Source organism: Globicephala melas, chromosome 2 (genome assembly GCF_963455315.2).
Source record: "Globicephala melas chromosome 2, mGloMel1.2, whole genome shotgun sequence".
NCBI classification, from domain to species: Eukaryota; Metazoa; Chordata; class Mammalia; order Artiodactyla; family Delphinidae; genus Globicephala; species Globicephala melas.
In genome coordinates, this window is record NC_083315.2 from 9,938,329 (window position 1) to 9,962,655 (window position 24,327).

Here is a 24,327-nt window from a genome sequence, read left to right on the forward strand (position 1 = left end):
CTGGGGGACTGCAGTTGACTCTGCTCTTACTAGGAGCCCTTTGAAGAGGCTTTTAAGAACTTAAAAAGTGTTGCCTTCCTTCTTGGCTTGACAGTGTGGTCATTCTGCATTAGGCCTGTGATAAACTTATATCATGGAGAGGACATTTGGAGAGGACATTTCTTTTCATTTCAGCTCATGCAATGCCTTGCACTTGGACTGAGAAATCAGTTGCTATTAATGAGGTGGACTGTTAACAGTCCTTATAGGATGAGGATAAACACCCAAGCCCATCTCATCATATTCATCTGTTAATTCCCCCCAAATGGTTCTTCCCTCTCAATGCCATCATTGAAATATAACTTTAATGCTTACAATTTCATCATTATAGGAAAATACACAACAAAGGGAATTTGAAGTCCATACTGAATTACTCTTCATGTGTCATCCTAAGGTTGGCAAGGATTTCATACCATGAGATCTGTATCTTATAAGTAGAGTCTCCTTTGACAAGCAAAGGAAAGTGAGCTTCTCCCCAGGATTGTTGGAAAGTTTAGGATTTTTGCTGACCAGGTAAAAGACAGATCGTTGCGAATGCACATGGATATGCTGATGTGGGAGCTGTGAGACCACGAGGCAGAGTGAAGACACAGCGAGCCCCCACAACCCACAGGGGGAGGCGCCCGGGCTCTGCCATCACGTGAGTTCTCTGAGCTCCTTTCCCTTCTGGTGGCTGTGGAGGAGGGTTCTCTGTACCAAGCTGGATGGCCCACGCAGGGCCATGACTCTGCCTTGTCTCTGCCCTGGGCTCTGATGCAAGCAGGCAACCTGGCAGAACAGCAGTAGTCACCCAGAGCCTGGCTTTGTCATCAGTCAGAATGAGGGCAGTCCCTACCTCTTCCGGACCCCAGAGACACAGAACAACTAGAATCCAGGTCAAGCCTGCTCTGAGCAGGCCTGACCGTGCAGGATGCTGGTGGGCAAAGGATCAGCTTTTAAAGGAAGTTTCACTCTAGCTCATGGTTTCTCCATCCTGGCACTCAGGGGTATTTCAGGCTGGATAATTCCTTATGGTGGGGCTTCCCTGGGCATCCCTGGCCTCTACCCACCAGATGCCAGTAGGACTACATGCCCCCCGTCCCCAAATGAGTTGTGACAATCAAAAATTTCTCCAGAGACACTGCCAAATATCCCCTGGGGACAAAATAGCTCCCAGTTGAGAACCACTGCCCTAGTTCTTTTCACAGAGGCTGGGGAGAAAGGAGAGAGGAAGAAAAAGGGGAAGATGGACACAGAGAGAGTGCACTTCCCAGGACAACTGTCCAGGGAGTCCCACTCTGCTTCCCACTCTTTGTCTCATGGCTCTGTCATTCTCCATCTAAAGGTTCAGCCGTCCGGAGAGGGATGAAGAGGCTCCTGGGTCTCTGGACAGAGCAGACTGCACTGTGTCACACAGGCAGGAGGACAGACGCATGAGCCCTACGTGCTCTTCTTTCCCAGGAATCTCCCAGAGAAAGGGTGCAAAAGCAAGACCCGAAACATTCTGAAAATCCTGTTAGGTACGAAAAGGTTTGTGCAAGATTTCCCTGAGCGATGACGTTCTCTAGTTCCCTCTGGGTCCCGGCCGAGGGTTACATCCCGTAAACAGATTTCTTCTAGAAGTCTCAAAGGACTTTCCATGAAGCATGTCGCCTCTGGCTGTTACAGATGGAGGTGTAAGGACACTGGGCTGCTATATATTCAAGCACAGACCTAACTCTTCATGTCTAGTCCCAGGCAATGGGACTCTCAGGTCTCAGGCACATAGATATGTGATTTCCCTTATGTCCACCCCTTAAATCATAAGACCCTTTCCCCAGGAATAAGGCTGGATGCTACCCAGAAAGGCATCCATTAACAAGGAAGGATGCTGCGATCCGTCTCTCCTCTGTAATGCCTTGTAGAAAGCAGGGCGGAAACAGGTTGCTGATGACCTTTTCTTTTGTCCCCTTCTGATTTTGCAAGGTCTGCATTACCGTGTAGCCTGGCATCTACGGCTTCCACCTTGGGGTCAGAGCATGTGGGTCTCCAGGATCTAAGGAAGGAGCCTCAGGATCAAGTTCTAGTCTCTTCTACCTGATTGTTCCCCACCACTGATGAGGGTGGCAGCCCTTAGTCCATATCTGGCTTCGCAGAACTGCCAAAGGGGAGTCTTTCTCTGGCTGTGTATTTTCTGGGGCAGGTGGGTCCCAAGACCAGCCAGGTAAGTTAGGCCTGGCCCAACCCCCCTTAGCCACCTTTTCCGGGGCCACAGGAGCAGCCGTTCTCTTCCCACTCTTGGGAACCATTAAAAGAGAGCCCAAGGTGCTCCTGGTTGCCTCAGGACAGCTCAATCACACAACCGATCTTACAAGAGAGGGAAGAATAAAGGTAGAAACAACGTTGATCTCTGTACCCTACCTAGTTCCTCACGAAAAAACACCTTAAGAGCATCAGTTCCAGTTAATGATGACAAACTTCCCTCAGTTGGGGATGGTTTTCCAAAGGAACACTAAATACTCAGTTTCCTACAAAATAAAGCTAGCTTAAAATTTATCACAGCTGGTGTTCAATGACTTTAAATTAAAAAAGGCAAATTTTCCCTTTCATTTAACTAACACATCTTCCTTCAGCCCCTGAAAACATAGGCTACGGCTTTAAAACCAGAAAATAAAACAGCCGATCTGAGCTCGCAGATAAAGCTGCTTCATTTAAGGCTTGGCCCTGAGGCCACTGTTACTCATTGTCATTTCTTCCTTCTGCCTCCCCTTCACTTTCCCTCTCCCTCATCACCCCCTTGTCTTTGTAGATCTGCTGAAGAGGGATCCCGACTTGGCCTTTGCTCTGCCTGACACAATGGCTGGTGTGGCTCCGGCCTCCCCAGTGGGGTGAGCCCTGGGGCAGTAACACCCATTCTGAAGACCCCTCTCTTGCCGCTGAGGAGGTGACAGTCTGCACGCCAGCTTTCCTTTCCACGGGTCAGTGACTCTCTCTCTTCCCACTGCCTTCCTAACTTTTATTTCATCTCCGCATCAAACCAAGGTCACGCACACAGATCCAGGAACCAGAAGCGGGACTTTCTGTCTCAGGTTGATTTTCTTGGCTGGAAGAGGTGTAAATAACGGAGCTGAGAATGCAATGGCTGGTGACAAAAGGCAGGATGGGAAAGACTGGAAGATTGAATGACATCATAAGGAAGCAAAAGAATGAGAAACCTCTTGAAGAAATCGTCACCCTCTCTCTTAGCTCTAAGAAACTCCTCCTTTCACTGAGGCTTGGGAGAGTGAATTCTCCTTATTCTATAATTCCCTTATTAGGAGTCTTTCCTCCTTTGTTCCACATGATCCGTATCCTATGTGTAGGATCACAGTAGAAGTACTGGGTTAATACCATTGCTGATTATGCTTTTTTCGAACACAAATAGTTAATATTCAAGCATGGTGTAGTTGGCTTGGAGGTGTGGTCAATGGTCACATGCACTTAATTACATTCATTCTTTTGATCAGTATATAGCCTATTTAACCTAATGCAGAAACACAGACTAGATATTTAATCATTTCTAGGTTCATAATAAGGCATGACATATCAGAAGAAAAAAACACAAAGAAAAGTTAAAATATCATATACCAGGAGAAAATATCCCATCGCCAGAGCCCCCAGGCCAGCCAATGATTTCTCTCATTTTCTTTAGCGTGACATATTCCAAAAGCACAAATACTGGAGCAATTTCATAGGTGAACCTGAAACGTAGTAATGGCCACATTTTATGTCCGTAACTCAAAGGAATAATTCATCATTACAGTATCTACAGAACAATTTCAATCTACAGAACAATTTACCATTATAGCACTGGGCAGAGAGAAAAATGCTTTGCTCAGTTTTCTACATTCCTAAAGTCAAGAGCTTCAATCATTGGCTTAATGAGCAAGGGTCATTTATCACAGTGAATAAATATATTGCAGAGTAACATTATAACACTATCTAAAAGACAACATCCGGTCCCATTGCTCTCTCATATTATACATAATTATAAATCCAACATGCCCCAAAATGTCCCTTTGGTGTTTAGAACATGGTGTATAACTTTGATTGCATGAAAGATATATCAGGACTATCTTTTAAGCTAAAGTAAACATCTATACTCCTCTGAAGTTCGTCTCACTATTTTAGGGGCTACTTAATAAAAAGAAGTTTTTCACATGAGAGGTAGAATAAAGATTATGGAATCTCATTAATAATTATCCTGGATTACACAAAAACACGTTTAGCTACTTACATGTTAGTGTTTGCTGTTGATGTCAGCCAGTCTGCTGCTAATCCAACCATATCCAGTCCTGTAGAAAGTTGATTGAAATATCTGGGATGCCCTGAATTAGACAGAACACCAGAATCAGGATGAATTCGATGAAAATAAATGCTTCCGAAACACATGATTTCTCTGCTAAAGAACCTTGAAAGATCCTTCAGTAATAGGAAATGCATACTCAGAAACCCATCTCTCTCTCTCACTCACACACACACACACACACAAACACACACACATCCCAAAGGAGCATTTCCTTTAACAAGAGAAACTGTTTTGGGTTTTGATATTTCTTAAAACATACTCTAAAAATCTTCCTTTAAACATACCCTATAAAGAAAAATAATCGTGATTTGCAATGTGGACACTAGTTTATTTTCTAGCATTCTTTCAATATATTTGCAAACTCAAATGCCGGTGCAATCCAAAGCTATTCAAAGACAGGCGACTTCTTGTTTACACTTGTGCTGTTAAAAACTCCTTTTCCATTGAAGTTGTCCTGGGAATCAGTCATGTACCATGACATCCGCCAGGCATGCTAACATCCATGGTAATATCAGTGACAAATGGCTGATGATCAGAAAAGACAAGGCAAAAATGAGAAAATAGGACACTCTATTGAGTGGTTTGCCCTGGACTCAAAAGGTGATGACTGTCTAAAGATGATATGAACAGACCTAATTGTCAATTCTTTTCTGTCTGAATATTCGATCATAAACAACAGAGCTCCTTCGTAGTTGCAATTCAAAATAAAGCTAAATACAGTCAACATCACTGTCTTGTCAACAAGATACATGAAGGTATAGTCAATGGACTGATCAGTCTATTAGCCAGGCTTATCTAATTAACTCCTGGATTCCTCTAAAACTCTCTAAAGGGGTTGACATGCAAACACTCCTGAGGCTATTACTTAAAATGTGATTGTAAAGATCTCATTAGAATTCCACTTCCTTGTCTTGCCCCACACAAGCCTATCTATAAATCTGTGATTTGTTTAGCAGCAAAAATTTTGGAAGATTAACGATTATGGAAATAGTCTCTGATGAAAAGGCATCTGCCACTTACTGGACGCCTGTCTGAAGCCTGGGGATGTGAGAGTCTCCCATGCCAGCATGGACAAAACAAGATAAAGGAAGGCAATGGGGAAAGCAGAGACAAAAGTCAACACAAAGCTGATCTCGGGACCAGGACCAGAGCGTTTCTCTTATCAGCCGCGGGCATGTGGCCAGACCATGAGACCCCGAGAAGAGATAGGAGCTGGGAAAGAGCACATCTTAAAGAGATTGGGGTTTGGGCAGCTCTCGCTCATTCTCCGGCATTGTCTTACCTCCCTTTGGCCCTGCACGGTGCCCTTCAAGCTTTTTGCTCTGATGCTGACCCCGTCAGTCTGCGCATCCACAGAAAGGGAAACAGGCTCGCTGCTACTCCTCTCCGCCTCATTGCTCCCCATTTCATTAGCGCTCACAGCTGAAATCATAGCCCTCTTCTCCCTCCTGAGGCCCCTTCATCCCTCTTTCCCTAAGCCATTTCTTTGAAGCGAGGAAATTAATAAGGATTAGCAAATCTATCCATTAATCAACTCTCCCAACTCACATGCATTTTCTGGACAAATCTGGTATCTATGATCACACACTAACTCTATGGAAACGTTGGCATGAAAACCTCTGCATAAAATTGAGAGGGATCCCAAGATATGTGTTGTGCCCCAGGTAATCAGAAGGTCAATTCACCCGATGACTTCGGGAAACTGTGGAAAGAACTCTGACGCTTCATTTGCTTGGCTTCCTTCTTCCATAAATTTTTGACCTTGGTCTATTTCACCTAAATCTCTCCTGCCTCAAAATCTGCATTCACTGATAAGGATGTGGAAACACGCAGGGAGATGCTTTGACAAATCACAACCATGTGTCCTCTTGATTTCCGCAGAAATATTATATTTGCTCGCTTCCCATGAACGTATAGGCTGCCGCCGAATCCAGGCAGGGTTCCCTGAGACCTGCCTGCCTGCTGTCCTAGCCGCTACTGCTGCTGCCCACCCCCCGCCGGCCCCATGTTGTGAGCCAGCGCCCGGCCAAGGAGTCGGGTGGCCACGCGCTGCCGCCAGAGACAGCGAGTTTGAAACCAGAGATTAGAGCTGCTCCCGCCTCTGGACCACTCCCCACAGATCAGCAAATGAGCCAGGAAGGACGCGCAGACTCTGTGAACAGCCAGCCGCAGGCAGCTGTGACCCTGGTGTCCGTTGGGAAGGGGCCCCAAGTCGGTCCAGGCTGCTCTCTCTGGACCCGCGACACACACCCAAGGATGGCCTGGTTTACTGATGCTTCAATGCCTTTGTCTCATGGCTGAGTTCAGAGATTCAATACAAGATTAAGCCCTCCACCACCCCACCCCACTACTAGCAAACCCAACGACCCTAGCAAACGCTAACTATTCCAGAATTTTATCATTCTCTGCACTTCTCAATTTTCTTTTGCAACATTCCTTACAGAGGTAATTTTAACAATGCATGAAGACTTCCCCCCTGCCCCTCACTTCTCTCTAAGCCTGGAGTCCAAGTGGAAATTAGGTTAAAGACTCTCAGTAGAAAGCAGATGATAACATGCATTTTATAAAAGAATCTTCTGAGGGGCATTAGCACACCTAATGGTAGCAGTGATGGTAACTGCTTCACAGACCCTAAATAGTACTAGTTGTCAAATACAAGTTACAGCATGAAACCTATAAACTTTCCAGTCAAAAAGGAAGGTGACAGCTGTTAATTACTTGAAATGCTATTGAGGGTGGGGGAAAGGACCAGAAGACTACATATGTTATGAATAATATTGACACTGAATTAATATTGATATGCCTTGGTCAGAAATCCAGCTCAATCATGCTTTTTCTGACCTTTAAATAAAATGCATTAGAGCTACACTGACCAACAGTTTCACAAGCATTATGGCAAAATCTAAGCGTTGAGTTAGCCCATCTTTTCCCGACACTAAATGGAACATTGACAGACAGAGCTATTACTATCATTGACCTACAACTTCCATTATCTTAACTCTTTAAATTGCATTTCAGACACCACCAGCTTTTAAGGATGAAGACGTGAAACATTTTTATAGATTCTTTTTGGCTTGGTAACAATCAAAATAATAGGTAGCAATTTACTGTTAATGTATTTAAATATTAGGTTGGGGAATAGATCAAATACAAATGAACTAAAAGCATTGCTCAGGTCTGCACCTACAGGTACATGAAAATCTGGAAGAAAAACCATCTTTAGTACCTAGTACACACATCATGTGGACTCTCTGAATATAACTGAGAATGAAATCTAAGAAGTCTTCAAAATTCATATTCCATAGATTGAGTCCGATAGAAATCTCCAAGTTAAATTCTTTTCCCTATGTATCTAATTCTAAGCCTATACTTTCACAAAAGTGGATAATAATAGTACAGGAAATCAATTTCCTAAGGCTTCTATGCATATCTTTCCTCTCTGTTGGTAAAAAGAACGTGCAAAAACAAAACAAAACAAAACAAAGGGCTAAAAGTCACACGGCAAACATTCTTAAAACCTGTTGTTGATTAGAAGGATACTGATAATTCATGTAATTCAAAACTTGCAAAGAAAAAGATTAAGTTTCTAGGGAAATTAACATTTTGTGATATTTTACATATTTATTTGTTAGCAAATCTTTTTTAAGGCTAAAAATCAATTTAGATCCACAAGATCTCCCCTCCCCCCAAATTCATTCACATTTATTTTTATTGCTTTAGTGAAGTGTAGTGCCACCATGTATCAGGATGATTAGAGGCAAAGTAGAAAACGAAGGGGTAATCAAAACCTGGGGAGATGAACAGCTGACTTTGTGTAGATAAAATAAAAGCTTAGAGGGCACCCACATAAATGTTACACCTGGGGCTATAAAATGGATAGAGTGTGAAGAATACTATAAAAAAGCAATAAATACAAGATAGACTAAAAATGTTTGCCCTTAAGGATATCTGATTCTCCTCTATCCCTTTTTTCTTTGTCATATATACAGAATGGTTAGGAAGCATGAACATCCTTGTAGAACATGGCTGAATTGTTAAGCTAGTTTGTATTCTGTTTTCTTTTGTGTACATTTATTTAAAAACAGAGGAAACCTGGAGTTCAAATCTGAAGTCTTGGTCATTTGAGACAATGCCAAAACATTATCCTGCTGCTTCAACCATTACATGGATGGTTTGTCCAATTTCTGATGCTTTCTATGCCAAGGAAATACCAGCACTGCACTGGTATTTGGGCTTTTGTTTGGATCATGCCTTTTGCTCTTTCATTTCGAGATTCCCTTTCTTTCTCTATTTTCGGTCATTTCTACAGGCCTCTGTTGACAAATGGTTGCTTCTACATCAGTGGTTAATTTCCATGGTCAAATAGTGCAGTGTATGATCTGATGATTTATACTTAGATAACGTTTCTGACATTATCAACTTCACAAGCATGAACAGTAACAGCAAAGGGTGCTATTGATGTTAATCATTCTAATCATGACTATTTTCTTAAATGACAAAAATAACTTTGTAAATCTGAAATTATCACTAACTCCATAAAATGAAACATTTTTATAGAAAAAAGTAAAGCTTTAAAAGAAAAAAGAGCTTTATTATTTCTGATTGGACAATACCTGTTTTAATGGCATATTTTAGAGTTGTCTGGCAATGCATCAAAATCTCCTCCAGATTTTGTGGTTGGTCTGCCAATCCCCAGTTATATTCTTGAAGAAGCTCATTGGGGTAATGGAAGTCAATCACTTTGGTTGATCTATCGAAACTTTTCACCACATACTGAAGCAAAATGTCCATAACATCTTGCAGAAATGCCAAAGTGGGTCTTTCTCCATCACACGCTGGTAGCAGGTCTAAAGAATGGAATCAAAATGCCACATTTTAATTTTACAATGAAACTATCCAGGGCAAGTTTGCCAGCTGACAATTTCTCTTTGAACCGAGAGATATTACGTTTTAAAAAAATCTTCTGAAAACGAGAGCATTTTCTTTAAAGAGGAGGGATTCTTCAAAGATGAAGGAATGAAAAAAATTCCAATTCCTCTCCCTACCCCAAATTATTTCTTGCATTTCAGTTCATAACTTGTTTGCTTACTTCCTTTCTTATTTCTTTTCTTTTTCTTTCTTTCTTTCTTTTTTTTTTTTTTTAAGAGACTATGCCTCCATTCATTTGTTTCCCCGGCGTTCCCGCTAAATGTTATTTCTCAGTAAATCTTCTTAAATGATCACGGAAACACTTCAAGTCAGGAATGTTTGAGGAATGCCTTTGGGCATATCAGGCAAAATGGATCATGCAATGTTAGGATCTCTGGCCTATTAAGAAAGTCCACTGTTTCCAAAGACAGCGTGTGTGTGTGTGTGTGTGTGTGTGTGTGTGTGCGCGCGCGCGGCATATTTGGGTGACCGCGTGTGTAAGCGCAAGGGAGTAAAACCGCGTGCAGGTCTCACGTGAATCGTTCTCCTGTGAAAATACAGCTACAAATTACTCTTGCGATATAAAGACCTAGAAAGTCTCAGAAATTTTGAACTGGAAACTGCGTCCCACCCGAGGCCTCAGCGGCACCGAGGAGCGGACCTGGAGCCAGGGCGCGCGCGGGCGCCTCGGCCACCGCAGACCCGAGGGCGGCGCCCGGCCGAGAGCGCCGCGGCCCCGGAGCTCCCTTAGAACGCGGACGCCCAGCGCCCGGCGCCCAGCGCCCAGCGCCCAGCAGAGGCCGGGGTCGGACCGAGGGGGGCAGGCCCAGCCTTTCTCGCTGTCGCCTTAAGGTTCTCCTAAGGTCCGCTTCCGCCCTCCACTCGACGCCCCGGCTCAGGCTCCCGGCGCGGGGTCCCTCCTGGCCGCGGTGGGCGGGCCACGGCGAGGGGCAGAGGCTCCCGGGGGCCCCGCGAGGCGCCTTTACCTGTTGCGTGTAGAAACGCGTAGTTGATCCCCGCTTTGGGGCAGCTGCAGGGCTTCTGGTTGCAGGCGCAGGCGGCCTTGCGGGAGGCGGCCCTCGGGGGCTGGATTCCACCGCTCTCTGCCGGCTTCTCGGCGTCCCCGTAAAGCAGGGCTGGGCAAGGACACGGAGCGCGGACCTCAGTCAGCCGCCCGCCGGCCCGGCTCCCAGCACCCCGCCCGTCCCCGGCCAAAAATCAAGAATCTCCGACCCTCGATGGGATGCGGAGGTGAGAAGGTGCCTTTGCCCCCCGCGGGCTCCGAGGCGCCTGGCCACGTCCGCCTCCCTCCCCCGGGCACCGGCACTCACCGCACAGCTTGTTTCCGATGCCGCCCGTGAACCTCTGAGCCACCTGACACCAGGCCCTCGCTGCAAGGAAAGACAGGCAGGAGGAGGGCGAGGCCGTAAGAAAAGAGCAGAAAGACGTGTGAAATTTCGTTCTTTGTGAACGACGTCAACGTCAACGGGGTCCGGGAAAGGCTGCCTGCGGCCCCGCACAGCGGGCAGGTGCGGGAGGCGCGCGGGAGGTGCCACTCGGTTAGGGCAAAGTCCCCTTCCTGCCTCGCTTGGGCGAGTTCTCCTAGACACCGAGGCTGTCCATTTCCTCACAGGCTCTCCTTCCAGGCAGAGAATTCTCCCCCCTTTCCAGTTTTTCTTTTCCCCACCGCCACTCTGTCCCTCTCCAGGGTCCAGACACGACGATGGCGGCAGTGCCTCAAGCCCGCGAGTTCGGTGTCCAGGAGACGCCGCCGTGTTTTGGGGGCTCTCCCAGACTTCAGCGGAAAGGGCCAGAGATTCTCTGGGCATCTTCCCAGGGGATAAGAGCCTGTGGGGGGTTTGGTCTCTTGGGTCATCAGGGACACACCCCGAGGGCAGGGCTAAGCGTCCGAAGTTTCCCACTGCAAGTGGAAAAACCTCTTTCAATCTTCCCCAGCCCCGCAAACCCCAGTCCACCCGCAAAGCTCGCCTCCTGCAGGTCCCGGTTCTCCTACCTGTGCCAGGGTTCTCGGGATCCCCGGAACCATCTTCAGATGCGAAGGACCAAAAGCCGGAGCCGGGAGATGCCATCGGCTCTGCGAGGCTGGAGCAGGACGCCTCCGAATGCGAACTGTCGGCGAGCTGCCCTCCGATCCGCCCTGCACGCGCGCGTGAGTGTGTGTGTGTGAGTGTGCGTGTGTGTGTGGCGGGATGAGGACACCGCGCGGGGACCGGCGCGGCCGCCCCGCAGAGGGTGGGTGTCACACAGGGACAGGAAACGTGCGTGTCTGCGGGTGCGTGCGCGTGTGTGTGTGTGTGCTGGGATTAGAGCTTAGAGACGTGGCAACGCTCTGAAAGCTCTGGGGGTTGAACAGAGAAGGCAGTTGCGGGGTCCTCACAGCCAGGAGGTGGGAAAGCCCGGAGCGCCGGAGCGATTTTGAAGGAGAGGGAGCCCAATAGGGAAGGATAAGGGGACGGCGGAAGAAAAAGCGGCAGAGGGAGGGAGCTGAACCTTGAGAGTGCAAGGCAGACAGTGCGCCAGAGCTGGAGTCAGAGTGAGTGGGTGGCAGGCGTGCGTGAGGCGTGAGGGTGCCGGCTGCCCCCGCGGGCCCGGGTGCGCTGTCCGGAGTGCTCACGCGGCTGAGCGCGCGTGCCTCAGCAGGGGTAGACCAGAGACCTTGGCGAGGCGGGAAGGGTGGTCGAGACAGTCTTCTATTTGCCTCGATTGGTGTATTGTTTGAGGTCTATCTCCCGCTGCGGGGAAGGAGGCGCGATTCCCGCGCCGCCTTCCTCCAAGAGGGTGCTGAGGTCGCTGTGACCCCGGGACCCCTGGCGACCGGGCCAGAATCGGAATCGGGAGCGGTTCGCGAGCCTGGGGAGGGGACGGTGGGGGAAGGGCATCTATGCACTGACGGGCTCAATTCAGCTCCTTAGTGGAGCCTAATGCCTGCCTATTGAGCCGCACAGTCCCCGGGGGCGCACCATTCCTGAGCTTCGGAGCGCGTGGTCGCAGAACCCACCGTCCAGGTTCTGACTGACGGCTGGGGAGAAAAACTGCTGATTGAGGCAATTAAAATCTATGCTGGAATCTATCACCAAGGACCTCAGCCTGGGCAGAGAAATGAACGCACACTTCTTGGAAGGGGACTGGGAAGAGAGCTAGAGCCGGCTGGGTGGACGGCCGATGGGGGGATGGGATCAGGTCATTTGGTGACCTTGGCCTGCGGAGGCGCGCAAGGGCCCTCTGCTTACGTGTCACGGGAATCGGTGTGTGCGTGGGAAGCGTGCACCGAGTTTCCAGTAAGCAATCTGAGCTGTCCAAAGGCGGAAAGAAGGCATGGCCTGCTGGGCCCTCGTTTTAGAGGGCCTCAAATCAATGCCCTCCTGATCCCCCAAGGGAATCTTCACGATAGGGTGGGGTGGGGGGAAACGGGAGTTTCGCTATTTCTGAGGCTTGGTGGTAAGGGGTTTCTCCTTTCCTGAGAAAGTCATAATCTCTCCTCTCTTACATTTTCCTTTCTCTACAAGCTGTTAAACAAAGGGAGGGCGCCTTGAGAATTTGGGGCCCGCTGAGTTCGCGTTGCTTTCCCTTGGCAGTTAAGATCAGTGTCAAGTTTGCCTTGTAGCTCCTGGGTGCGCAGAGAGAGGGTGAGGATGACCGTGGCTGGGAAAGTGCTGCGTCCGGCCTCCCGCGGAGCATTCCTCAGCGTGCTGCTCCCCTTGGGCGAGCGCTTCTCATTTCCACTGTGTTCACGGGACTTTCTTTCTCTGCTCTCAGAACCACGTTACCAAAGCTGCTGCTAAAGCAGAGACCCATGGCTCCTCAGTCTTGGCTACCACCCCTCGACCCTCGCTTAGGGAGGGCGTCATGGGTCCCGGGGACCATGGGCCGTGGGGCACGTGCCTGAGCCTGGAGGATCCGTAGGATCTGCACCGTGGCCTCCGGACCTAAGCCCAGGCGTGGGAGCGGGGAAGGGCACTGGACGGGTCCGGCCTTAGGCCTGGCGCAGAGCCTGCCGTGCCGAGAAGCCTGCGTCAAGCTGTGGCCGCGCGGTTGGCACGAACCCTGGCCTGCATCCCACCCCTGTTTCCGGCGATCCGGGCTCCAGTGCTCCAGTGGATCCAGGCGACAACTCCAGGGGGGTAAGGACTTCGTGGGCTGGCCGTCCGCGCCGCTGGCAGAGCAGCTCCATGGCTGCTGCTCCAGCGGCGCTGATGCGAGCCGGAGAGACCCGTCCTTTGTTTAAACACACACCAAATCCTGCACACGTTTCGCTTCGAGTCAGCAAGGCTGGAGTTGCTGAACTTTTCTGCTATGAATGAGCGGTCAAAAACCAAAAGGTTCTTTAAAACAAGTATTTAACACACACACAAAGCCGCAAAGAAAGAAACGGATTAAAATACGAGAAAGGTAGAAATCACAAAGCCCGAATTTAATAGATTTTTTTAACGCGATGACTTTAAATCCTACCGTTTAAACCGCATTAAATCCCGCAACTCCAGGGTATTTTGAATCTAATGGTGGTATTTTTATGTTTCTTATTTAACACACCCTCTTCAGATACACGCGGTATCTGATTTGTCTTTCCTCAACGCCGGCCCAGCCTAGACGAAAATTTGCTTTATAAAGACTGTCATCTCGAAAAAGAGCCCACTCCCCCCTCACTCGGGCCTGGGTTTGGAGATAACAAAAGAGCTCTGGGAGGTAATAATTACCGTCATTAGTTCTCAAAGGAGGCAGCCACTGAATGGGAAGGGGAGGCGGGCCAGCGCTTGGGGAGAGCTTTCGAAGGCCCTTCCTCGAGTAAGGGAAGAGAAAGCCACGCGCCAGGGGCCGCCGGAGGTGGCCGGTTTCCTTGGCTGACCTATTTTTTGTCCGTAGTTTACCCAGAAATTGCGTTGCAGGCCTGCCGAAGAATAGTGCGCGCTACAAGTTTTCCCTGGTGTCCTCCCAGCGCTTAGGTGTCAAAGGACAAAGAAGGAGAGATGGAAAGAGAGAAGGAAAAAGGAGAGAAAACAAAGAAATTAAAAAAAAAAGAGAACAAAAACATTGCAACCGTTCACCGCACGTGTTTGCTATTCTCTTTTCTAGTCCCACTTAAAAAGGTGGGGGAGGAGGGATGGATTTTAGGGAGGGGTCCAACTGCCTCTCTGTCCAGCATCCGGCTGGGCTGCCAAGGCTCTGGCCTGCAGGAGCCACTCTGGAAGCTTGGACTGAGTAGGCCCGGCCACGAAGCAGAGCTCATTTTTCCCCCTAAGGCCTCCTGGTGGTGGGTGGACGGGTGAGAAGCGGACGAGGGGGCCGGGCCACCTCAGGTTACAGGTCCCCCTCCATCGCCCACCCCAGGGTATGGTGCTCGGCAGCGCTGCTTTCGTGGGTGCCTAGGCCGGGCGCAAGCACAGCCGTGCCGACGGTCCACACCGCGGAGGTGGCTCCTCGCTCCGGATGGAGGCCGCGGCGTGAACCCAGGTTACGGACCGGGGCCTGAGCGCACTTGGCCTCGGAGCTCAGCCCTGCCGCAGTGTGAGGTTTCCCCTTGCGCAGGTCCTCCTGGTAAAAGGAAGAGGTTGTCCACGTCACCGCTGGGGACCTTTCCGTGCCAACTGTGGGATGGAGACAACCGTACCACCCACCGGGCGAGTGGCGCAACTAACGCTCTCGGCCAGCTGCACGCGCCCTCACTCTCCCCTCGAATACTCTTCCCAAGTTCCCTGGCTCGGGGCCGCGGGCGCACGAGCCGGGGACGCCGGCAGAAGAGACAAGCCCCCTTCCAGCCAAAACGCTGCTCCCACCTGCGCCGTCCAAGATACCACCGCACCCCTTTCCATCACCCTCTCCGGGCTGTGTAGACGCAAAGGGCGTCACTTCCATAGAAGAGCTTAACCTGGGTTTTTAAATAAGATGCAGTCGACTGAAGAAGGCAAAAGGCTGCCTGCCCACCGCCCTCCTCTCCGTCTTACATACACTAAAATCCAGAGCAGTGGAGACGGCCCCAGATCTGCAGACTAGGAGAACCTTAAAAATCCGACCGTTCAGCTCGGTGGCGGGACTAAAATTTTTATAGGCGGGGCCAGAGGAGGACACCTCGGTTGGGAGGGCTGTGCGGGGTGAGAGAGAGAGTCTGTGTGAGCGAGCGCGCTGTGTTGCTGGACTTGGAGCTTTGTCTAGAGGCCACGTTTGTGTCTCACTTACGGGGTTCTACGTTAGATGGTAAGTTTGGGATGGCTGGGGGGAGGGGCGTTGTTCGCTGATGGAGACCGAAGACACCGCACCCTCCCTCCCTGGGCGCTGCCACCTGCCACCAGCACAGCCGGACAGCAGGAGCCTGGGCCCAAGGCCCAAGGGGGAATCCAGCGGACCAGCCCCGAAAGCCGCGAAATTTCCAAGGCACTTCCTTTATTTAATAACCTTAATGACCAAGGGAAAGGATGAAGTTCATCTTCAAAGCCACCCCTCGCCCCCCGCCCCGGCTTTGTTCTGTCCTCACAGACTCAACCCGTCAGCGAGGACGCCGCGGGCCTGGCAGAGCCGTTTCCGAGAAAGACGAAATCTGTGAAGTTACCCAAGAGGAGAGAGGAGGGGTCGGCGAAAGCTCAGGCGCAGTCGGGTCCACAGGAGTCGCAAACAAGTGAACAAAGAGACACATTGGGGGCCAGGGCCAGGGATGCCCAAACCGGCGGCTGGTGGGAGTGGAGGATGCGGGAGCGCGGAGACGCGGCGTCCGAAGGGCTCTCCGCCCTCCGAGCACCAGAGGCTGGCCCGGGCACTCGAGGGGTGAGCACAGCGGGCAGCCCCCGCCAAGGCCAGTGCTGCGGCCCCAGCGCCTGATGGCGCAGTGCCTGAGGATCCCCCGCCTCGGCCCCGGCAAGCTCCGCAGTCTCGGGCACATGCCGACGGCGCTGGCCGCCGAGCAGCGGGGCTACACATGCTGAACGAGGCGCCGGCGCTGGGAGGTTTTGCGCAGGAGCCTCCTGTAGTCGTAGGGGCTGGCGGTGGGCCCATTCTCCTCCTCCTCGCGGTCCCCCGCCGCCCAGCACCTGCGAGCGAGACCCGGGGCCGAGCATCAGCGGCGCCACCGCGCGCCGCGCATCCCCGCCCACCCCGAGTCAGGCGGGTCCTCCTCCCACACCTCCCACCAAACTGCGGGCGTTTCATAACCGCACGTTCAAGACAGCAGGGCAGTGACCAAACGGATCTGCGACATCGCCTCAGCAGGTTTTCAAAACTCCTGAGCGAGGAGCAGAAGGGTTGGTGGAACCTGGTGGAACCCGGTTGTTTGAATGACAGCTAAGTAAAGCATCAGAAGGTGTAGTTCAGAGAGGTGAGTTTGGTTTGGCTTGAAATAAATTCACAACCAATAAACAAACACTTTAGTACGTTCTGGTCAAACAGGAAACTCAAGGTGCCTATACAGACAACCATCATTTTGCAACTGCTCAGTTGTTTCCTTAAAACGCTGCCCCCAAATGTGACCCACCCCTCTGTTAGCCGCAAGGAGTGGGTCCTGTCAGCTTTTTTAATCCTTCCACGTTTTCAGGGAGGCTGCTGGGTCACCTTCCTGAACCCACTGCTGGGAAGCCCTTCCAACGTTTACCTTTAGGGTCTGCAGCTTGCCTGGGGAAGTGGGGAGCTCCCTAAAATGCAGCTACAGTCATTCTTTCATTTATTCATCAGCCACCAGCGTAGGCGATGGGTGAACACAAGTCCCTGCTTTCCCAGCGTTTCCCATCTAGTGCGGGAGAGGACCATGGACAGCTCCAACACACCAGGGGGCGGAAGGTCTACAGAGTCTACAGAGAAGTAAAGCAGGTTCATGGGGAAAGGCTGACGTGTGTGTGTGTGTGTGTGTGTGTGTGTGTTTGTGTGTGTGTGTGTGTGTGTCCAAGCAATTTCATAGAGGGTGATCAGGAAAGGCCTCTCTGATAAGGTGACATTGGACGAGAGGCCTGAAAGAACGGGCGGAGAGTCAGGCAGATCTCTTGGGGAAGGGCAGTCACTCCAGGATGATGCAAGACCCACGTAAAGGTCCCAAGATGAGGGTGCGTATTGTGTTCATGGCACAACAAGGAGGCCACTGCGGCATGAATGGGGCAAGCAAGGCGGAGAATAGAGAGGGACGAGAGCAGGAGGAATGAGGGGACAGTGTGACAGACAACATAGAGCTGTGAGACCATGGCAAGAATTTGAATTTTACTTAGAGCAAGAGACAAACTGGAGGTTTCCGAGTTGAGTGGTTCAGTGGAAGTAAGGAGGCCTGTTAGAGACACTGTAATAGTCTTCAGCAAGACTGGCAGGCTTAGGCTTGTGGAGGTTAGAATTGGTCAAATTTTACTTATCTTGGTAGGTCAATCTGGAAGAGTTTGCTGAATGGATGTGGGGTGTAAAAGAAAGGAATCAAGAATGTCTCCAAGGTTCTTACCTTAAACCATAGGAAAAGTGAGGTTGCCATTTAACGATATGGGGAAGGCTACAGGAGAGCCCCTCATGGGGGAGGGGGAGATAAAGATTTTGGTTTCAGTTGTGCTAACTTTGAGATACTTACTAGATATTCAAGAGAAGATACTGAATAGGCGGTTGGATATATAAGCCCTGACCTACGCTAGAGATTTCAGTTTGGCAATTTTAGGTAAATAGATGACCTTTAAGGTCATGAGAGTATGTGTTGATGATGCAAACAAAGGACTGGGACTCTCCAGTGTTGAGAGATCAGTGAAATGAGGAGGAATCAGCGAAGAAGAATGAGAAGCAGAGGGTGAGGTAGGAGGCAAACCAAGGGAAGGAGCTGCTGTCCTGGAGGCCAATGAAGAAAACGTTTAAAGAAAGAGTGTCAAATGCTGCTGATAGGGTGAGATAAGGATTGAGAATCATCACTGGATATGGTGACCTTGGCAGGGACAGTTTCCATGGAATGATGGGAATGGAAACGTGAGTATGGTGGCTCAAGAAAGGATGGGAAGAGAGGCCCAGGAGGAGGTAGGATCTCGCCCATCTATTTACTCTTCTGCTGTAATGAAGAGCAGGAATACGGGTGTTCTGGAAAGTCAAGGATGACTTCCAGATCGAGTCAAAGGTACTTTTTATGATGCGTCCAATTGGATCATGTTCGCACATTGTCAGAAATGATTTGGTAAAGAGAACAAACATTCAAGGTGCAGAAGAGAGAGGAGACAGTTGCAGGACAATGTTCTGGTGGACATGGAAGGACTAGAATTCAGTGCACAAAGGGAAGGTTTGGTCTTAGCTACAAGGACAGTCATCCATGTTATCACTGACTACCTTGCACTTGCTTTCATTCATTCAAATTCATGAGACACTCAAATCATCATTGCTTTTGCCCCTGATTCCCAGACCTGCTCATACCTTCCTGGTGTACTTGGGTGGTGTGTGTGTGTGTGTGTGTGTGTGTGTGTATGTGTTTATGTTCAGATAAATATATATATATATTTATTTATTTATCTGAGTACACTATACAGAGAGAGTATGTATTATATAATATATATAAATATTTTATCAGAATAATATATTAGTATCTATATAAAGTATGTACTATATATTTCTATATAGGATAAATATATAATATTTATTAGATAATTTAATATATATAATAAGATATATAAAATATTCTTTCTACAATAACATCTTCCAACATATAGCTTGGCCTGAAGCTTCTCTAACTGTCCCAAAAGGTCCTTTAGAGCTGTTTTTCTGTTTTGTTTTTGTTTTCTATTTTAAAGCCAAGATCCTATCAAGGTTGACCTACTGCACTTGGTTGTTTTGTCTCTTTAATCTTCCTTAGTTTAGAAATATCCCACCTTGGAGTTACCTGTCTGCAGGGTTAGATAAGAATCCTTTCTCTCTCAAGTCCAGATCCTCAGAGACAGATATAAGGATCGTATCTTGGACAGGACTGCATCACTCCCTCCTCAAGCACCCAGCGTGGGTGCTAAAGGTTATCAGCTCTAAATTCACAAAGGCCTGTGTTCAAATTCTAACCCCATCATTTATTATCTAGGTGACTGTTTGCAGTATGAAACTAAGCAGGCTTAGCTTCCTCATCTGTAAAATAGGGCAAGGAGAGTAACCATCTCGCTAGCTCCTGTGAGGGTTAAATGAGATAAGAGCAAAGGTAACAGGATAAGAGCACAGCCTAGCACACCACGAGCGCTCCGCTGAAGTGAGCTCCCAGCTTCTAGTCTAATGAACTGCCTTGACATCCAGAGACGCCACTGGAACACCAGGGAGTGAACACGTTCACAGCAGATGTGTGCCTGCCGCTGCGGGGAGGGGAGAACACGCCTGAGGGGAGGCAGACTGGCTTGTTAAAACGGGAAGTGGGTGCATCAGTGAGAAGCCATTTGAGCAAAGAGTGAAAGCCCTTGGATTTTAGTTCACTCACTCAATGTGGGACTTCGGGCAAGTCCCTTAATCTCTCGGGCACTTGGTAATTCTCCCATATAGAACTCTGTGGTTGGACCAGAACATCTCTAAGCTCCAAGATGGAAGAATACATCTTCTTTTGGAGACAAGGGGCAGAAACCATAGTTCTGGACAAGCAAATAAAGATGATGACAGCCACCATTTATGGAACACCTCCCCGGCGCCATGTCTCGCATTAAGTGCCCCGTATTCATCGTTTCATTTAATCTCTCCAACAACACGGCGAGGCAACTAGTAAATCCTTTTGCAGATGTGAAAACGGAAGCTTAAAGAGGTCTAGTAACACTGCAAGGTCACTCAGCTACTAAGTGGCAGAATTGGAACCCAAATCTGAGACCATCTCGCTCTAAACCCTCTTCTCTTAACCACATAGCACACTGTGCAAGAGGCAGCTATGTGGGGGGTCTGCGTGCCCTGGGCTGACAGGGTGTTCACTTAGGATTTTGGAAAAACAGCTTTTCATTGCCTGGCGCTGCTCCCATTTCTCATATACCACATGTCCATCTTATTATGTGCCCTCAATTTCAAAACTTTACAAAGAATTTTTTGGGGAAAGAAAAAAACATTCCCAAAGTAGTAAGTAAGCTACAAATGGTTTAAGTTAAATGTCAAACAAAGTTGGTGGCAAAGTGAAAATCAAATCCAAAATACATATTTCTGTATGAATATTTCTCCTCAATTTTTTGTTTTTGGTCTGACATCACTGATTCTGAGAAATTACACAGCATAATCGAGAAACCAATAAGTAAATGAAATCACACTGGTTAGAGCTTAAACACAGGTTTTGGATATTATTAAACACAGATATTGTTTATAATTATATAGTATGACCACATAATTTATCATCCAAACCAAACAACTTTTAAAAGGGAGTGCTTTTGATGATTACACCAAGAAAACAGGTAAAAACCGGGATTGTGCTAGAAAAACTGGGATGTCTGATTACCTTACCATAATCCTTATGATTTTACTTTTAAACAACACATCAATCATAAGACGCAATGCTCAGTAAGAACGCTTTGTCATTAGTCCATACGTAAATGAAAATGCTTTAGAAATGGAATGGTGAGTATAAAATTGAAAATGCTGTACTTCAACGTACGTTTATTACCTTTCATCAGCTTTAAAACATTGATTCTGGAGTTCTTGCTGTTGTCTTCGTTCTCTTAAACTAAGGTTGTGTTCCTCTGGTCCAGGATGACTGGGCAAAATTTCCTTATAATAGAAATCTTCCAAATCTAATAATTTTCCCTGACTGCAAATGAACACATAAACACACCACAGTATCAAGCTGTCTACTCACTTAAACTTACAAGATACTTGTTTTCTTCGTTTAAAGTATTTACGATAATTAAGCAGTAACACATGTATGTCAACAGGAATGAGAGAGGTCTTGAAATGTGCAAAAACAGTATATACCGTAAATTAAAAAGAAAAACAAACCCCTCACTTCTTACCTTTAAGAGGGCATTAGCTGCTGGGACAGCCTTTCCAAGTTCTACCACTTTCCAAGTTCAACTTGGCACAAAACTAGTAGTTACTAGATAGCCGGTGATTATAATGCTCACTTGGCCAGTCTACATCAGGACTCACAACTGACCCTTGGGCCACCATGAGGAAAGCTGGCCTTTATGTACTAACACAAGCACTTCCCAATTTTATCAGCCCACTGAGGCACATCATGTGTCATGAGCTTACCTTACTTCCTTCACAGGTAACCTTCTGTCCTTCCCTACCCCTGTGTCTTTAGGGGACTGATTTCTCTGCTAGATTTTAATTTCTGCACACAACACACACACAGGGGTGTGTCCTCAACCGTTTTCATTCTTGGATCTAGTCAAACTGCACTCTGGTTCCTGTGGTACTCGGTATCTCTGGTCTGATGGAACTTCATCTAAGGTCAACAGGTGTCAGTCTGAAAAACTACTGGGTGTTACAGTACTTTGGGGAAAACTGCTTTTCAAGTTAAGATACCAATCTATAAATGAACTTTCAGAATGCCACTGATTCATAAATCGGAACTCTGTGTCCACTCATGCTTAATAGAAGAACCCTCGATTGTTTTGAGCACTGTCCGGAAATTCGTTGCTTGAAATATAATATTAAAAGAGTAAAGCACTGGTGGGCTGAAATATTATAGGGAAAGGGGAATAGTGTGAATAGAAGTGGGCCACACACGCAGGTGACAAAAACCTCATCTTCCTAACAAATACATAAACATTATAAAAAGTGATTTAGCTTGTGTTGAAGAACAAAAAAGTACAAAGAGTTTGGGGAAAGAAAGTTCATGAACATGAGCATGCTCAAACTGCTCAATCAAAACCATATTAATGGGACAAGAAAAGCAAATTCCATACTGGACGGTACAATTTATTAAAAACTGTTTGAGTTCTCAGTAAATAACTTGCACTGTGTTATCGCAGTATATTTCCGATAGGTAAGATCTTATAAATTACATATAAACCTCATATGTATAATATAAATGTATTGAGAACATACTACTTCCCAAAATCTATCCACATAAAATGGGTGGTTTTTAATCATAATTTGAACATATGGAGTTATATTTTGGTTTGAGAAGATGACATTAAAGTTAGACATAATAATTACCTATCTTTCCTCGATCTTCGTTTTTCTTCTTGGATTGACTTCTAAACAGAATAGAATAATTAAAAAAGACTCTATATCATATTATGATCTTAATAGGATTAATTTATATCTTACTATAGTATTAACATATAAATGTATTCCTATAAAGCTGATTTAGAAATAAGCAAGTGGATAAAATATATTTACAATCTAAAGAAATTGTACTCAATTAAAAATTTTAGTTTACTCAAATTTTACTAATTATGAATTTGTGTTGCTGTTTTTTTTTAACCAGGCCGGGAATGAAATTAATCTTTGCATCCCATATAAAAAAAGAGTTTACCACACAGTGGTGACCAGTCTATACAAGATTACATAACGTCTATCTACCTACAAATGGGGACAAAATGTCAGACTTTCTGGAAAGTCTATCTCTCTATCACAAATGTAGTTGTATTTAGGCAGGTTAATTAGGCTGCTTTGATGTCATCCTTGTCTGCAGGTAAAGCAGATGGGTGGATAGTTAGGGCAGCTGCAACAGGACACAGAAGAATGGAAATCTGACTTCATTAACCTATAGGAGCCCACTTATGGCATAAGAGTAGCAGCATGGATGACACATATGTTCACTGCAAAATGTTTTTTCAAAATTGGAAATTTGATGTATCACGGCATACTTTAGAATGTTTAAGTATAAAAATAACTAGATATATTTTAATCAGTAATTCAATTTGAACAAAGTGGTATTTCATTTAATCTTACATATAAAGCAGTATTCTCTTTTGTATTGTGACATTAGTCATGTGTTTCACTGTGTTCTAGCTCAATGCATTTGAACTCCTATATTTACATGTTGAAAAGAAGATATATGTCTTTTAGGCTGAGAAAACAAATACCACACTCACCTTGAACAAGCTTAAGATATTATAATTGTGGCAACCCTAATGCAAGTATCAAGTTGGGTGGCACCATAAAAGTGCAAGATAAAAAAAATGTCAATTAATAATGGTTTGTGGGCTTCCCTGGTGGCGCAGTGGTTGAGAGTCCGCCTGCCGATGCAGGGGACGCGGGTTCATGCCCCAGTCCGGGAAGATCCCACATGTCGCAGAGCGGCTGGGCCCGTGAGCCATGGCCGCTGAGCCTGCGCGTCCGGAGCCTGTGCTTCGCGACGGGAGAGGCCACAACAGTGAGAGGCCCGCATGCCGCAAAAAAAAAAAAATAATAATAATAATGGTTTGTAAATATCTAGGGTTTTCCCAAGTTATCCTTAGACATACTGAATCATTTTTTTCTCATAACTTATCATTTGTAATAACTTAAAATGTTAGATGAGGCAAATAGTTCATAGTTCCTTTTATTCTTATCGTTGGTATTTTAGTGGGTGGATGAGGTGGAAATGAATGCTTTCCTGCATCAAGTCTGGGAGTGGACCATTCAGGAAGTAACAATGTAAGGGGCAGGACACCAATTACATTCCTGTCCTTCCCGCTTCCTGTTACTTCACATTCTTGACACAGTGCCCTAGGCTAGGAGGTGCTTACAAATAATGCTATTACCAGCATAAGCACAACGGCCCCTAGCAGTTCAGTTAATGATCCCTGGGAGCAGGGTGGTGTTTGCTGTGGTGGTTGCCTTAACAGAAGAGGTCCTGCCTCCTTGATCATCTGAAAGAAACGTCTCTCTTGTCCTTGATAACCATTTTCTATAATCCAAAATGATGCTGAGTAACAGAGATCCCCTTTCTACAACCAAGAATCAAATAACGTTCCACCCTGGCGAGGACCCCTTTTTATTCTGGATCAGCACTTCCACCTGGGAGATGGTGTGGACAAGCTGGTTCTCAGTTACAGGAATTCTTAGAAGAGTAAATACTGTCTGGGCTTATTTCGCTCTTGCCTGTGCTAGAATAGTCTAATGAAATGTAATTCAATGATATATTTTTCCAAAAATTATTTAAGATGGTTTATAATAGAAGCAATTATGTAATCAAGGTAATAAAATAGGAGCTGTAAATCAGGAACAAAGCGGGAGGAAGAAATGAGTGTTAA

General features: G+C 47.1%; 2 protein-coding genes across 3 annotated transcripts in view; both read right to left on the minus strand.

Moving 5' to 3' along the window:
* GAD2 (glutamate decarboxylase 2) overlaps positions 1–11,871 on the minus strand; it is a 69,743-nt gene extending 57,872 nt beyond the window's left edge. The window contains exons 1-6 of the mRNA XM_060292706.1: positions 11,268–11,871; positions 10,585–10,644; positions 10,240–10,389; positions 8,959–9,192; positions 4,274–4,364; positions 3,625–3,737 (exon numbers count right to left, since the gene is read on the minus strand). Of these exons, the coding sequence (XP_060148689.1) occupies positions 3,625–3,737; positions 4,274–4,364; positions 8,959–9,192; positions 10,240–10,389; positions 10,585–10,644; positions 11,268–11,343 (724 nt within the window). The 5' untranslated portion in view covers positions 11,344–11,871. The remainder of the gene's footprint in view (positions 1–3,624; positions 3,738–4,273; positions 4,365–8,958; positions 9,193–10,239; positions 10,390–10,584; positions 10,645–11,267) is intronic.
* Positions 11,872–15,748: 3,877 nt separating this feature from the next.
* MYO3A (myosin IIIA) overlaps positions 15,749–24,327 on the minus strand; it is a 171,449-nt gene continuing 162,870 nt past the window's right edge. Inside the window, exons 31-33 of one of the 2 annotated variants that reach the window (XM_030837214.2) lie at positions 22,301–22,341; positions 20,802–20,945; positions 16,062–16,290 (exon numbers count right to left, since the gene is read on the minus strand). In XM_030837214.2, the coding sequence (XP_030693074.2) occupies positions 16,173–16,290; positions 20,802–20,945; positions 22,301–22,341 (303 nt within the window). In that variant the 3' untranslated portion in view covers positions 16,062–16,172. Of the gene's footprint in view, positions 16,291–20,801; positions 20,946–22,300; positions 22,342–24,327 lie in introns of both variants that reach the window. The other variant, XM_060293677.1, reaches the window with a different exon arrangement.